Source organism: Asparagus officinalis, chromosome 4 (assembly GCF_001876935.1).
Source record: "Asparagus officinalis chromosome 4, Aspof.V1, whole genome shotgun sequence".
Classification (NCBI taxonomy): domain Eukaryota; kingdom Viridiplantae; phylum Streptophyta; class Magnoliopsida; order Asparagales; family Asparagaceae; genus Asparagus; species Asparagus officinalis.
Genome location: NC_033797.1, coordinates 44477872 through 44495491, shown reverse-complemented (window position 1 = coordinate 44495491; position 17620 = coordinate 44477872). Strand labels below are relative to the sequence as shown.

General features: G+C 35.9%; 1 protein-coding gene across 1 annotated transcript; it reads right to left on the bottom strand.

Annotated features, from left to right (window-relative positions):
- On the bottom strand, positions 3966 to 14985 carry LOC109837346 (dihydrolipoyllysine-residue succinyltransferase component of 2-oxoglutarate dehydrogenase complex 1, mitochondrial-like). Its single transcript, XM_020405546.1, has 13 exons — positions 14740 to 14985; positions 7665 to 7719; positions 7567 to 7600; positions 7367 to 7437; positions 7175 to 7249; positions 6897 to 6952; positions 6762 to 6806; positions 6394 to 6634; positions 6017 to 6125; positions 5427 to 5517; positions 5239 to 5349; positions 4893 to 5087; positions 3966 to 4497 (listed from the first exon to the last, which is right to left on the bottom strand). Exons 1-13 carry the CDS (start codon positions 14779 to 14781, stop codon positions 4306 to 4308), a joined length of 1317 nt encoding a protein of 438 aa, XP_020261135.1. The 5' UTR covers positions 14782 to 14985; the 3' UTR covers positions 3966 to 4305.

Sequence of the window (17620 nt, the reverse complement as noted above, 5' to 3'; positions counted from 1 at the left end):
TTCTGAGATTTAAAAAAAAAAACATTGGCGACTAAGAAAGCCTAATCCCCGAGGCAGGAAATGGAAGCACGTGGCGTCGACTTCCGCCCTCGCACACTCGAAGACATCTTCAGGGATTACAAGGGCCGATGGACTGCCCTTGTCAAAGCTCTCACCATCGGTAAATTTTTTATGGATTCGATTCGTTACATTTTCTTTTTCTAATTTTGGGAAATTTTTTTACTTCTGAGAGATTTCTAATAAAGATGTGTGCTTTGTTTTTGTTTCCTTGAGCAGAGGATGAGAAGTTCTATTGTCTCTGTCGTCCTGGTGAGTTTGAATTTGTCACGGTTGGGTTTGTATCGTTTTAATTTTGAAATTGAAACTTCCCCTTTCTTCCTTTAAGAGAATTTCACTTCTATATTTGCCGGGTTACTTGATAAAAATCGAGATATCTAAGAGAAGAAGGAAGAAAATCAAGGGTCGAAATTTGATTGTACGATTGATATTTTTGGGTGAGTTGTAAATTCTTGATGACTTGTAACTTGGGTGAGCACTCTTGAAAAGTTGAAGGGGGCTCTCGTTGGGGGCACGATTTGATAAGATGATAATTCTTGCGACGTTTGAAGGAGAAAATGAGGTTGATTGGTATTAGAAGTTAGATAGAGGGATCAAATATTTGTAGGGTGTTTCGCTATTAGTTCGCCAAATCTTCATATTCTGAAATTTGTTCCCCAAATCTTTATATTATGAAACTAGTTTCAGAAATCCTTTTACATGATATTCATATTCCGTCATCTCTCTTGTCACACATGTTTGATCGTATGTTAAAGCCGTCCCTTGCGAGCGACAGTCTGAAATGTTAATATTTCACAAATTTGATCTTTTTCATTTTATCCGGCATCATATATCTAACTAGTTTGTTACTTTATATCATGCAGTTTTGATTGTGGAATTTTCTTTCCCTTATATGTGAAGGCTAGTGTGCATGTCTGTATTGTGTATATTTAGCTTAGTTGTGTAAACAGTCGATGTGGATGACAAACAATGTAGCAAGTTTGACCTTTATTGTTCTTATTGTATTTTCTGACGTGGATGACAAATAATGTAAACAGTAACATGTTAACTTTCATAATAATATGTTAACTTTCTTCGTACATGTTAACTTTTATCATAATATGTTAACCTTCACTATTACATGTTAACTTTCACCATAATATGTTAACGTTTATCATAACATGTTAACTTTCAACTGAACATGTTAACGTTCACCATAATTGGGGATTTCTTCTTCAACTGAACATGTTGGTTTTCAAATATAAGCGGCTTGATGCAATGGAGTTTTGATACTGCATACAATTAATGTAGTCGTTCCCAGATGATATATTAACTTTCTTCATAAATTATGTCAACTTTCATCATTATATGTTAACTCTCCTCGTAACATGTTAACTTTCAGCTAAACATGTTAACTTTCATCATAGTATGTTAACTTTTACTGTTATATGTTAACTTTCATAATAATATGTTAGCTTCTTCATAACAAGTTTTTTTAAACTAAAATTCGATGTGTTTGAAAGACTAAAAGTCCCTCACGATGATTTATCATTGATATATAAATCTGAGAGGCACCCAAAATAGTGGTTGTATGGAGATTCATATGCAAGCTGTTGTTTATATAGAGAGTTCTATTTTTTTTTAAATCTGAAAGTTCTAACTGAGGAAAACTTGCGTGGCAAGTATGAAAAAACTCTTACCGAGTTCGAGAACTCTAGACGAGTTATAACTCTTATGAAAGAGTTGATTTGAACCGAGTAATCGGTTATTAGCCAAGCCAAAGAGCTCCGAGATGATTGAAGAAGAAATCCCCAATTATGGTGAACGTTAACATGTTCAGTTGAAAGTTAACATATTAACACGTTCAGTTAACAGGTTTTTTAAACGCTTCTACGAAAATAAAGCAGTGAAAGTTAACAGGTTTGGATGAAAGTTAACATAAAGCAGCGAAAGCTAACATACAGTATGAAAAGTTAACATACTAGGAGGAAAGTTAACACGTTCAGTTAAAAGTCAACATATAATTATTATAGTTAACACGTTCAGTTAAAAGTCAACATATAATTATTATAGTTAACACGTTCAGTTAAAAGTCAACATATAATTATTATAGTTAACACGTTCAGTTAAAAGTCAACATATAATTATTATAGTTAACACGTTCAGTTAAAAGTCAACATATAATTATTATAGTTAACATGTTCTGGTAAAAGTTAACATATAGCTATGATATTTAACACACGATAGTGAGAGTTAACATGTAACCGTTATGAAGAAAATTGACACTGTTACTCAATCTGCTACACCTTGAACCCCCATTTCTATCACAACATTTCTATTACAACAATCAGAAACAACATTGAACACCATTCAATCAATCCATCATCATCATCATCTACGGCAATCACGACACTTTTGACATGCAAATCACAAAAACCAACTAAAAGAAGCACTCAATGGTCTTGTTGCCAATTTTCTTCCAAACATCAACCTACTACAACGTCCTCCTCCTCGAGGTGGACTCGAATGTCGCCCGAGGCATCAGCCCAATGTCTTTGAAGTGGAGGCAGCTTTAGCAGACCAAAATAGAAAGAGAATTCCATAAGCGTCGAAGTAGTTTGCCCAATTTTGTCTGAAGATCAAAGATTTAGTATTAATTTGTTTCAAACAGCAATTTTAAGAAAGTTGAAAGATGATTATTACCACTTACCTCACAGTTAATGGCAAAAGATCATCCTTATTAACAAGAAGCAAAGTTTTCTTGTGCTCATCAATTTCACGTGCATATGCCTGCACATCAAAGATAGTCCTTTTACTTATGAAATGCCAAGACTTAGTTGGCAACATAAGATCACCAATAAATATGTTGTGTTGCTATAATTCTTTGAGGTCATGATCAAGGATATCTGCATATGCATACGAGCATAGTTCTGTCAGATTCTCACCTTATTTTACAGCAAGAATGTCCTTAAAATAAGGGCAAATTGAAAAAAAAAGGATCAGATGGCATAATCGATTCACATAAACTGCAAAAAAAAAAAAAAATCCATTTACTATTATTAATTCACAATAAGTACTCAAAATCTCCCTCGTCCGCACACGTTCACCGACGGTGGCGGCTTCTTCTCGTTGTCGCCTCCGCCCAATTTCACGGAGGTTTGAGCGTGAGAAGAGATGTGAGGGAGAGAAGCCAGAAAGGTCCTGAGAGGAAGGAGAAGGAGTTGAGGGTATTTTAGGTATTCCTAATTAATGGCTCACTGTGTTATCTTGGAAAAGAAAAAAGGGGCTGAAACACAAGTGTTTCTTGTATTTGGGGCTTTGACACCCAAAAAAAAATAAGGGGGGCCTAGTCACATCCCATTTAATATTTTGGGGCCTTAAAACATTTTTTCCTATTTTATTTTACTTTTTAAAGAGTAATAGTTTTTATTTAAAATATAGATTTTTTAAAAAAAATTTATTTCAAATTTGCTATCACGTCCAGAAAGTGCGCAAGCCTCTTGCCACGATTAACTCATGGAGATCCAGTAACTATAACATTTATTTGGCTAATAATAATATCAAGCTCAACTCAAGCAATCACAGCCTGGCAACTATGATCTCAAAGTTGGCTTCGTAGTAACAAACACAAGCAACCATTTTTCACCTCATATATATATAAGACTTTCTCCGAAGAAACATATACAAAATCACTCCCCTTAGTTGGGTGAGGAAGGTCCTTATGTCTGTAAATAAAAATTACTAAATTGGGTTTTTTCAAGGATATTTTAGTTATTTCTCATTTACACACACAGGGTTCCATTGGGCATATTTAAGGGGTTTATGTGAGACACCCAAAAGTCCAAGGGGATTTGATGGTAAAAAAAAGTTTCTTATTTTTTTGGGGAGTTCATGGGATACACCCAAAGTTCAGGCATAAAGACATCAACTGAAAAATTATCACTTAACAATAGAACAACTTATGCAAAATAAGAGCATAGCATAACATCAAGAATGCTAAAGCAGCAAAATTTATGTGGCGACGGATATTGCATGTATATAAATCTCCTACGATACAGGACAAACAAAATGGTGTTTTGCCTCTCTTTGAAGCACTATATATTTCGATATCTCAAATGCGAAGAACAGACCTCATGAAATATCCACTACAAATATGATGTGGCCGAGAATCATGACATAGTACTCAAAGGTAGCAAAAGGAAAAAAGCTACCAGAGATTATTTCGATGTGCAAAAGAGACTCAGCATGGATAAATGAGTAGCCGCGAGCTTATAAATCAAGGAGGAGCCTACGAGGATCTTCAACTACATCCTTGATCCGTCTCAGGAAGAAGACGGCCTCTCTTCCATCAATCAATCTATGATCGTAGGTCAACGCAACGTACATCATCGGCCTTGGAAGAACCTGACCGTTGACAACTATAGGCCGGGACACAATGGAGTGCATACCTAGAATGGCTGACTGTAAAACAGAGAAAATGCCTTCAAAGTTTGAGATGAGCAACATGAGCAAGGTAATAATTTAGGATAAATCATATAAAATCCTCCAAAATTTTGCAGAATTCACAGAGAACCTTAAGGTTTTTGAAAGTGACATTTTTATCCATCCATTTCAATTTCTATGATGTTAACTAAGATGTAAATTTATGATTGTAAGATATAACAAGTATCCATATCAACATATACTGTCTTATCTATTACATTGAAAAAGCAGTTGCTTATTTGACCAGAAATCTAAAATAAGGGAGGTAGCCTGACACTTTTTATAATATTTCAGGGTTTCCTGTGGTTCATAACTTCATATGTCCCATGGATTATGTAATTATTCGATAATTTATTAGATGATTAGATTGATACCTGTGGGGGATTGATAATTGGAGTGCTTAGAAGGCTTCCATAGACTCCACCATTTGAGATAGTGAAGGAGCCTCCAGCCATTTCATCAATAGATAATGTTCCGTTGTTGGCCTTCTTAGCTAGAGTATTGATCTCTTTCTCTATTTCGGCAAAGTTCATCTTATCAGCATCGCGAATAACTGGCACCACGAGGCCCTGCAAAAGCGAGAAGTAAATGAAATAAAATGAAAAAAAAGTATAATGTTCATAATGGCTAATATGTCACAAAAAGGGGGGGAAACGATTTTTGCACCTTTGCTGGAAATAATAAAGCAGCAAAGCAACAAAAAACACTGGACTAACAAACCTTGGCGGTGCCAACAGCAACACTGATATCTATATAATCTCTATATATGATATCTTCACCATCAATGACCGCGTTAACGATTGGCTGATTCTGCAGTCCACTAACCGCTGCCTAATAGTATAACATGATATGTGTAAGGACGACGGAAATATCATGGGGCTTTCAGGTAGATAGCAAATATAACATACTTTAATAAAGCCTGACATGAACCCCAATTTCACTCCGTGCTTCTCAACAAACGCATCCTTGTAATCAGAACGAAGTTTCATCAGGTTTGTCCTGCAGTTTGTAATTTCAGTATGTATCGAAAGAAATAAATTGTGTGCAAGATGTGCAGGGAACACAACACTTCATGAGACTAGAAATTGCCACTAATCAATACAACAGACAAGTATTTTGTCTTGAATAAGTCCAACTAAACATCAAAAGACCTGACCAAGTTAGGTCACTGATGATGGCTTATTTAAAGTCTGTTACACCACTCATAACATCCTTTTTGTTAATTTTCTTTGATTCATGGCGTAGAAATTAAGATCTAATAGTATCAACCGAGCACACATATCGCCAAACTAGCTAAACTACATTGAGCTGAAATAATAAAAATTCATGCCTGAAGCATTATACCTTGGTTAACATTGAGCCTGATGCAGCTTCCGAATTCATAATATGGCAGATTATTGAAAAAACTAAAATGCAAGGATAACTAGAGAAGCTAAAAGGAAATGCTTCTTTATGTGATGAGCATACTGGCGACGAAGTAGCAAGCAAAATAACGTACATGTCAACTTCATTAAATGTAGTTAGCATTGCAAATGTGTTCTGAGAGTCCTTCAGGCGTGCAGCTACTCGTTTCCTGAGTCGCCCCATTGGAACCTGAAAAGAAAACACTATTAAGAGAGTTCCCATAAAAAGGAAAGCGCTTTGTTTTAAAACCTATTGGTCATGCACTCTACTGAAAAACCCTGATCGAAAATCTCTTGGTTCTCTTATACCCTGTTGATAACCATAGTATTCTAAAACATAAACTAACACCAGCATCGTAACAATATTCTGTACCAAAAATAAAACAAACTTCTTAAGCCTTTTGCACAAAACTGTTTTACTCCACAACATCAAAATTCAAACATTTCATCATTATGTATATTCTTCACTAACAATAGATAACAGAAGCAGAGGCTCGAGTAGGCACAGCAGAAGGTTCTTTAGGCTTCTCTTTGGCAGCATCTTCTACTTTTGCCTTTGATTTATCTGTTTCCTTCACTGCAGGAGGAGACGGTTGTGCGGCGCTTTTGTCTGGCTCCTCTGATGGGGCAACATGGGTAACAGCTGAAGCAGACTTTGAGATGACAGCAACCTTAGTCCCTGGCATCACAGTGTCACCTTCATTGGCTACAAACTGCCAATAATATACATTGAAGCATTGTTAAATAATAGCAGATAACATACAAGTAATATCGACAAAGGCCTTGCTGTAACTTTATTGAGGGATATAAAGATGTGAAAGGTACTAAAGATTCAGGAACCTTTTCAATTATTCCGGCTTCAGGGCTGGCAACATCAATAGTCACCTGCATGAGAAGATTATACAAGTGTCTCGCTACATATGCATCCCAAAATTTATTTTACAGAGTACAACTATAAAACTTTAGAGAATATACCTTGTCAGTTTCCACCTGGGCAATCGGTTCATCAACTTCAACCCTATCACCAGGTTCTGGTCCCACATAACATGGTCACAAGATCCAAGTAAAGTAAGTGTTCAAATAAAATGAGTAAGGGAACTATTACTATGTGATCCACACGGGTACATGCACAGACATGTAAATGTGTATTTAAACTTGAATGCACACCTGGAGGTACATGACAGTGCCTGTGCATGAAAAAGGAATGGTAATCTCCGTGAATGACTTAAATATAAAGAAAGGAATGTACATACTCTTTAAGAATGTAGAGAGAGTTCCATCAGTTATAGACTCGCCCATAAATGGAACCACAGCATCAAATATATCACCTTCATCCACACAACAGGAAATGAAAGGGAGAAATCATTAATAAAGCTTCATTAGTTCATCTAGAACTAGAAAAGAAAACTAACAGCTAAGAATGGTGGAATGGCAAGAGGCCTTACCGTTATCTGAAGAAAACGACCTGCTCCAAGCATGATATGGAGAGTCCTTCTGAAAAAACTTAATAAATTCCCTGTGTGGTTGACATACAAGATGACAGCAGTTATGATGGGGTTAACTGAACCACCATACATATAAAAGTGTGATCAATCATAGCCCCTCTGAAAGAGAAGATTAAAAAAGATTTAAGCCTACTGCTCACCTCCTTGGCTTCGAGTTTATAGGTATCTTGGCACCTGAATTTAAACATTATTTTAGCTTACAAGTTCAACTATAGTACACAACCATAAACAAAAGTACCTGGAATATGGCTGAAGTTCTTCACATGCCTGTAACTTCTCAACAGGAAATACGTCTGTGCAAATGTTACAATAGTTAAGATTGTTTCCAAATTCTTCAGTATTGGCAAAACATTGAATGACAAAAAGATAGCAACACATGGCAACTATTGGTCAATGGAAACCAGGCATCAGAGTAAAATATCAAAATTATGACTCAGAGTTCAAACCAGAAAGATCTGGCATTCATCTTGTTCAACATCTAAGTTTTGACTTAAACAAAATTTGAGGAGTACAAAATATGAACAACAGCAGCAGCATCAATAACAGCAGGGACAATGAAGTCTTACAGATACTTCTCAGGGAAGCACTATCTAACTGGTGACAAGAGATTTTACCTAGGACCTGTAGGCAATCAAATAATACCTTATTGCCGAGCAAACTATATATTAAACTCGAAAAATAAGTGACAAAACTATGTTATGTGCACATTAGACAGTGAATAATAGCATTATATAATAAAACTATGAAACAGAAATGAGCATTTTGAGAGCGATTTTGGACCGAAGGGAGAAGATCCTCCGGAACAAGACCGACTCGCTTGTTCGTGTGATGTGGCACCCAGGTTCTCCTGGAGAGTCGACTTGGGAAACTGAGTCTGAGATGCGACAGCGATATCCTCATTTATTTCCTGAATCTTAGCTGTCCTGTCTTGTATCTTATTTGAATCGCCTTGTATGACTTTTCATATTTATGGATATGCAATATATTTTGAACCTTATATGAGCTGAAGTGGATCTATCTTTATATTTCGTCCTTGTTATTTTAATTCCGAGGACGGAATTTGTTTTCACAAAGCAAGTTCAAACACTGACAGCTTATTTCAACAATAGTAGTATGAAGGTAAAGTGTTCATATACAATTAGTCAATTACATGTAAGAAAATGAAGATAGATCATGTGATGAGTCAGCATTCTGCCCTTTTACCGAGAACAATCATTTTAAACAGGACATACATAAAACATATTCCAATTCTTCAAAAGAACTAGTGTTCTCCTTCATTGATATATGGGTAAATATGTAAACTCAATGGTTATGTTACAGCAGACAATCATAAAATTAATTTGTTATACACAAAGGGGGAATGCTCATCCTTAGTTTTTATTTTTGCTTCTTGAAGAGTAAGTTGTAGCATGATGCAAGCAGAATTTAAACCCAAACCTCCTGCACAATACAAAGAGGGTTTACACATGCTTATAATAGCAGTTTCTGCATTATCATCTATTCAGATGATTTGTGAATGTACGATATCAATAAGTTTGCTATTGAAGGAGTGATGAGATCATAATTGCAGAAATAACAAGGACTAGGAGAGATCTTGACAGAAATAGCAAGGACTAGAGTAGATCTTGACAACATGGATTTGAATGGCAGAGAAATAGTGTATGGAACAGAAAAACAGCTCTTCATAGAGCTGGAAGTTGGAAAGCTACATGAAGTTACTCAGGAAGGTCTGGTACAAAGCCCCCGTCGTTGTTACTGAATTTAAGCTCTTGAAAATCCAGGAAGATTTCAAATTTCACATCAGTTAGTACATCGTTATTGCTAAACTACCTCATTACTTAATGGCTCGCCACTATTGGTGGTGACAGATATCGTAGAACAGCAGGATACTTAACCATTTTTTCCAGTGAAAGTTTACTATCTTGTACAAGACGAAACTTTATCCTTATTCTTAGGGTCATTGTACTTAATCTGCTAATGAAAAAGACAAGTTTCTGCCATTGGCAAGGCTGCTGTTGGTGAGGCCTATACAAGTTAAGCATGAATACATCAAACTCTCAGTCCAGCCATTATAAATCCTAAATTTTGCATACATTTCTTGTTCAAATAACAGGAATACTTTACCTTGTCCTTAAAGAACCCATATACTACCAAACAATGTCAAACTCAAGCAGACTCTTGATCATTGATCATAGTAGTAACTAGTAATAGATTTCCATCGTTTGTTCTTGTTTGCTACCGCATCCACATACATTGGTCTAAATGTCAGCTACAGGACTCATGTCGGACAAAAAATTCCATACTGGAGGCGAATATAAAAAATATATCCAGGATATTTAGTAAATATTAGAATGCTATGCTGGTAGCATTTTTAAATCAAAGACGTTGTAAGCATCTAATATACCAAAAAAATCATGTCAACAATATATGTTTTGGAGAGAGAGTAGAAGTGAGCAGACTTCCGTCTACAGCGCTCAAACTATTGCAGCGGCGTGGCTTCACCGACACAGAAGATGTCTATATAAGAGTGGAGAGTAACACTGAATAAACACAGTGAAGACAAAGAACAACACACAAGAGTTTAATGTGGTTCGGTCAGTATGACCTACGTCCACGGACGAGAACAGCAGAGAACTTCACTAATTACAAAAGAGAAGATTACAAAAGAGGAGATAACTCTCTAACTAGAGAATCACACAAAGAAAGACTTCTCTTTCTATCTCACTCTCTTCTCTCTAACTCTCACTTCTTCTCTCTGTTTGTTCTGTGTTCTAAACTCTCTCACACCCTCCTTATATAGCCTTCAAAAAATAATAAAATATTAAAAACTTTTGGTGGAATGTTAGGCGGCACAGTGAAAGGTTAGGTAAATGGAGAAGTTCAAAGTCACACGTTTTTCACAAATCTCCACATTGACTTTGAATATGAAGATTTCTTCTCTTCACTCTTGTTATCTCGCCAGAAACCCCTTACGGGCTTAACCTCCGCTTTGTTGAACTCCAAGCAATTCGAGACAATGCTCGAACTTGCGCGAAGGCACGAGCTTCGTCATCATATTTGTCGGATTGTCTGCAGTATCAATTTTCTCAATCTTGATGACTTTAATTTCTCTGATAAAATGATACCTGACATCTATATGTTTGGTTCTTTCATGATACATTTGATACTTCGTCAAATATATAGCACTCTGGCTGTCGTAAAATACTAAAATAACACATTGGTGTAAACCTAGATCTTCAATCAAACCTCTCAACCTAATGATTTCTTTCACTGCTTCTGTCACTGCCATATACTCTGTCTCTGTGGTAGACAGAGCAACTGTCGACTGTAGAGTCACATTCCAACTAATGACACTACCTGAAAGAGTGAATATATAACCTGTTAGAGATCGTCTCTTATCCAAATCGTCCGTATAATCTGAATCAGAATAGCCAAGTATTCTGCAATCTGAGTTTGTGTTCCTACCAAAATATAAACTAATATTAGCAGATCCTCTTAAATATCTAAGTATCCATTTCACAGTCTGCCAATGGACCTTTCCAGGCTTATCCATATACCGACTCACAACATTGACTGCATGTGAAATATCTGGACGGGTGCAGACCATAACATACATAATGCTTCTAACTACACTAGCATAAGGAACACAAAACATGTATTGCTCCTCCTCAGTCTGAGGTGATAAATCTGTTGAAAGACGAAAATGAGTAGCAATCGGAGTCTTCACAGACTTGGCATCAATCATGTCAAATCTCTCCAACACCTTCTTAATGTATTTCTCCTGAGATAGGAATAAGCTTCTTCTCGCCTGTTTCTATGGATCTCTATAACCCACAATTTATGAAAAACGTGTGACTTTGAACTTCGTCATTTACCTAACTTTTCACTGTGCCGTCTAACATTCCACCAAATTTTTTTAATATTTTATTATTTTTTGAAGGCTATATAAGGAGGGTGTGAGAACAAAGAACAAACAGAGAGAAGAAGTGAGAGTTAGAGAGAAGAGAGTGAGATAGAAAAAGAAGTTTTTCTTTGTGTGATTCTCTGGTTAGAGAGTGATCTTTTTTTTGTAATCTTTTTTTTTGTAATTAGTGAAGTTCTCTGCTGTTCTCGTCCGTGAACGTAGGTCATACTGACCGAACCACATTAAATATTTGTATGTTATTCTTTGTCTTCACTGTGTTTATTCAGTGTTATTCTTCATTCTTGTATAGACATCTTCTGTGTCGATAAAGCCCCTCCGCTGCAACAAACTAGTATCAGAGTCTGCTTAGAGTATGTGTATCTGCTTATCGTATGCTCTATGACTGTCACTAAAAGTAGATCCTCCACATCATAAAATAAGTTAGATTATCATTTACTCTTTAAATACACTGGGTACTAGTCACGAGTATGGTACTATTCAAACGTAATGTTACTATTCATACGTATGATTACTGTTTAAAAGTATGGTTACTGTTTAAAAGTATAGTTACTATTCATAATTACAATTACTGTTCTATTTGGCTTCAAGATATCTTTTGTAAAATACAAAATGAAGAAATTCGATGAGAAAAACAGTTTTAGTTTGTGGAGAGTAAAAATAAGGGCTTTCCAAGTATAACAAGGACCGTTCAAATTCTTATCCGGAAAAGATAAGTTGTCGGAATCTATGCCCGATGATGAGAAAGAAGAACTGGAGATGAAGGCGTATAGTGCCATACAGCTCTATTTGACCGATGAGGTCTTGTAGGACGTTGCAAATGAAGATACCGCCGCCGGCTTGTGGCTCAAGTTCGAGAGCTTGTACATGACGAAATCTCTAACGAACAAGCTATATTTGAAGCAACGCCTCTTCACCCTTCACATGAAGGAAGATATACAAATTAAAGACCACTTAGATGAACTTAACACTATTCTTATGGATTTAAAGAATATTGATTTTAAAATCGACGAATAAGATCAAACACTCATCTTGTTATGTTCATTACCTCATTCCTATGAATTTTTTTTCAATAGCATGTTATACGGTAGAGATACACTTGTTTTTGGAGCATGTCAAATCAGCCTTACATTTAAAGAGTTAAGACAGAAAGTGTCTGTCGTAGGAGGAGAGGATCAAGCTGAAGACTTATTCGCTCGTGGTCGTTCTGAAAAGGGTATTGGTGGTAGAGAAAAGTCTAGAAATATGTCTAGATCAAAGTCCAGACCAAGAAAAAATGTTGAATGTTATTACTGTCACAAATATGGGCATATAAAACCTAATTGTCCAGCGCTCAAAGCAAAGGATAATTCACAGTCGAAGTTCGAGGAGGTGAAACCTTCAGTTGCCACTGTAACTGAAGAGTCTTCTAGTTCATATTAAGTTCTTTCAGTTAGTGTTAATACTCATTCACAAGATGAGTGAGTTCTTGATTCAGGTTGTTCCTATCATATGTGTCCGCATAGCGATTGGTTTGTCACATTGCAGTCTATCGATGGTGGGAATGTCTTGTTAGAAAATAAGATGCATTGTAAGACTGTTGGTATCAGATCAATTAAGATTAAAACCCATGATGATATTGTTAGAATATTGAGCAATGTCCGTCATATTCCAAAGTTAAAAAAGAACCTCATTTCTTTAGGCACCATTGACTCAAATGGTTTTAAGTTTTCAGCTAAATGTGAAGTTTTGAGAGTTAGTAAAAACTCTCTTGTTGTGATGAAAGGAAAGAAGGTAAATACCCTCTATATCATTGAAGGCAGTACAGTAACAGGTGCTGTAGCAGTATCATCCTTAGAGGATTCAGATTCTGACCCTACACGTTTGTGACATTTACGGTTAGAGCATATGAATGGGAGAGGACTGGATGTATTGGAGAACAGTAAAGAATTTCACTAATCACAAAAGAGAAGATTACAAAAGAGAAGATCACTCTCTAACCAGAGAATCACACAAAGAAAGACTTCTCACTCTCTTCTCTCTAACTCTCACTTGTTCTCTCTGTTTGTTCTGTGTTCTAAACTCTCTAACTTGTTCTCGCCCGTGAACGTAGGTCATACTGACCGAACCACATTAAATCTTTGCGTGTTGTTCTTTGTCTTCACTGTTTTATTCAGTGTTATTCTCCACTCTTGTATAGACATCTTTTGTGTCGGTGAAGCCCCTCCGCTGCAACACAAACTGACCAAACACCCGATTTCTATAGGTTCGTCAGTTTTATATATTGGTTGCCTTAATTTGGGTTTTTTTCAACGTGTGCAGAACAAAGAAATCTAGTGGATGAAGAAGCTGGGATCATTATTTTATGGGTGATTTATAGTGTTTGGATTGGGCTTTAGCTAGATGTCAAAGCTATGTCTTTCTGCCTCTTTACAAGGTTAAGCTTCAATTAGACTTAGCCCAATCAAATTAGGGCAAAGAGGGTCATAAATAGAATATTTTTATTGTCGCACTATTTCTTAGCTGGATCGACAAACCAAAGAAAGGGGATCGAACAAACCAAACAAAGCAAACAAAGTCGGTTTAGTTCAATTTGGTCAAAATGACCAAAACTGACCATTTGCTCTCTCCTATATAACAGAGAAGCTAGGGACATGCTTACTCGTGGTGACATGAAATCGAGGTGTAGAAGAGGTGACTGGCACTCGAAGCTGAAGAAATTCTCGATTGGAGAATAATGAGGTGAAAGTTTGGGTCTTGATTGTTTTTAATTCTCATATTTCAACATTTATATAAATTCACCATTTCAGCAAAAAAAAATTCTGCCTGAATATCAATAAAATACCAAACTACTGCCCAGTTTATTGGAAAATCTTGATATGTCGCCACATAATTTCCCAAAAATAACATGTGACATGCAAAACCTCTCTCATCGTGGCAATCCCTGTAAAACAACACCTTTGGCTGACATGTTGGCCCATTTTTTAAACACTGACCACGTCCTACATCTCTTTCGTTCCCATCTCTCTCGCTCATAATGGTATTAGCTACGAGCGTGACAAATTCGATTATATAGGTAGATGAGGAAAAAATTCTTCTGGTTCATTTCCTTTTCTTTTTTCCCCCCTTCTTTTTTACCCTTTTATAGGTAATTGCAAGAGCTTTACCCTTGTTATCATGTTAAAACCGTTGATTTATTCTTTACTAATTAACATGTAATTTGGGACCAATTCCAAAGCATATCTGATGCCAGTTTATCCCAGCGTCACAAGAACAAATCTTTAATCATCTGATCTGAGCAATAAAAAAAAACCCAAGTACTGAAATTGAACTTGGAAAATCTCTACACATCTGAGAATGAAGATTAATAATCTATAGAAAAAAAGGGAGAGGATAAGGAATTGAAGCTTACGGCCGCGGGTCGACGAACCAAGCGAGCGAGGTTGGACGCCATGGCCAGATCGAGGCTGGGATCACGATGAGTACGAGAAGAGCTTCGAGAAATCCTAGATCGACAAAGGTTGGAGAAATATGAGGGAGGAAACCCTGGAAATACTTGACTTTTCTGCGTTTTTTCCCTTTTTGATTGAGATTTTTCCTTCAATTTTTTGGTTCTCTGAGCAGGGTTCTCGGTTCAGACTTTGCCTCTTTTATACCTCCTCGTTCTTCCTGGGTGCTCTTCTGGCTGTTGGCACGCACGTTGTTGATTGCCACTTGTCAAATAACACTAAGGGTCTGTTTGGTTGTTGTTGGTAAAATTGTGTATTTATGATACAACTTGGAAAGTTGTTGTCCGCCTCATCAATTTCACTTGTATACTTTTCTTTGTTTGTTTTTTATTCCATTGGAATCATAAATTTCTTGTTTGGTTTGCAAATGTAACATTAATTGTTTGTTTGGAAAGTGTAAAAAGTGGTCCATATTCAAATGATCATATTGGTTAGAATTATTTTTTTCTGACTTCAATGTCAGCTTTCTCCTAAAATTATGTCTTTTTTTTATGAAATCACTTTACAAACCACATCAGCATATGAAATCACTTTACACTATTATCACAACTACAAACAAACAATTGAAAGTGATGAAAGCTGACTCAGCATATGAAATCACTTTACACTATTATCACAACTACAAACAAACAATTGAAAGTGATGAAAGCTGACATTGGGACCCACTTTTTTACACTTTCCATCATTTTACATGGTAAAAACATACAACCAAACAGCCCCTACATACTTCATGTTTTACTGTTAAATATATTAAAATTCTATAATTAAAATAGAATAATCGGGGATATTTTTAAATTAGAATTTGGGTACGACAATAATATATTAAATAAATGTTAATGGTTAAAACACTCTAAAATTAACGTGTGAATATTATATTATATCTGAGAATTTTTTGGTTAAAAATTTTCACGTTAGCTTGCATAATAGAGAATAATATGCCTATCTCAAATAACTTAAGGTATATAATTGCAATGGAAAGCAACGGATGATATATAAATGCTAAGCTAGTGATATTATAAGGTATATAAGTGCTATTTAGCCCCTTTTTTTACACTCTTTAGCCCATAGATGTTTTTTTTTTCAATTGGAACTTTCCATTAATTTAGAACTAGGATAATTATTGACATGAGATAACTTTTAAAATTAATAAGAGATCTTAATATGATATATAAATGATTGATATTACAATAAATATTTATTAAATATTGTATTCATTTACATGTATGTATTGCAGTTGTTCATAGTTGGTATAATTTTTAAAATCTTCCATAGTTTTAGCATATCAAGCTTTTTTCGATTTCTATTGGAGGTCTTATTGCAATTAAAGTTGCAAGCAATACTCCATTTATAACTAAAAAAGATTGTAATCGTGGCTTATTCCCAACTTCACACAAGTCGTCCACTGCAACTGGAGGTATTTCTACAACCATAGTTACAACTCTATTTCGTTGATTCGGTCACACAAATACTTTCAACATGTTAGAAATATCACTTCTCATAAGTAATTAAAGGAAGATATGAAGTATGGATGCGGTTTTTAAATATAAGTAGGCAATAAAAATAATAATAACGGGACTTATGAATTAACTATTATATGAAACTCACCAAGAAGAGAACAATGTGGAAGCTTACGTGGAACAGCTAAAACGAGCGTTCGTTCACAATTTGCAAAAACAAATGTTTGTTTGTTTCGACTGCAACCTTGAAACCTTCACAACATCTAAATAATTGCGTACGAATAACAAACGCATCTTCCGTTGTAGGTGCATGTTTACTTTTACATAACGCTTTTGCTTTCATTCACGGCGCACGTTGAGCGTATCAAAGGAAGGAAACAAGCCGGTACGCTTGCTAATCCATCCAGAGTTAAGAGTTAGCAAAAGGAGATTTTTATTCGTGATGTAGATAACATTCCTAAAGCTAGAACGTGCCCCAGAACTATTTGGAAAGGGTGGTGTTACAGGGACCTAAAAACATGAGACTCTACATGGGACATGTGAGGTGTCGGCTCCATGTCCCATGATGCACTATTTATGAAGTACATCATGGGATAGGGAACCGACACCTCACATGTCCCATGTAGAGTCCCGTGTTTTTGGGTCCCTAAGCCATTTTTCATACCATTTGGAAATCATTCCTAGCTTATCTAGTATAATATTAGTATTTTGTATTCCTCTATGTGCTTTTTTTATAGGCTAAATATCCAACCCTCCCTAAGTTTAGAGATTATTAGAAAACCCCCATTTTAGCTTAAAGATTTAAAGAAAAACATTAACCGTAAATTTTCACATGAATGAGTAAAAATACGTTGGGCGGGCTTTTTTACTATAATTGTGATTCACACTTTTGTGGGGCTTTGTTGATGAAATCTTAAAGGTAAGGGGGATTTTGTGATAACCCCTAAATTTAAGAGAAGTTTTCGGATATTTTAAAACTTATGGAAGATTAATATGCGATAATTGTCCGAAGTTGAGGGCCTTTAATTTTCTGATGTTGAGCTACATGTGTCACTGGAAGTGAGGGAGGCACGTGACTAGTCACTTCCGAGTAAAAACTTGGAGGGCTACAGTAGTGTAGGACACATGGTTTTAATGAAATAAACCGGTGTATAAGATGTTAGGCTTGAAATGTGCAACTCAAGATCAAAGCGTATGAGACATAAACACAAATAGTAGAACACAAGCACACCGGCATACCAAAGAGAGGGCCGGTTTTGGGAGTGGCCCAATTAATACTGGGCTGTTTCTAGGACTGGCCCGATGATTATCACTTGGTTGATTTTGG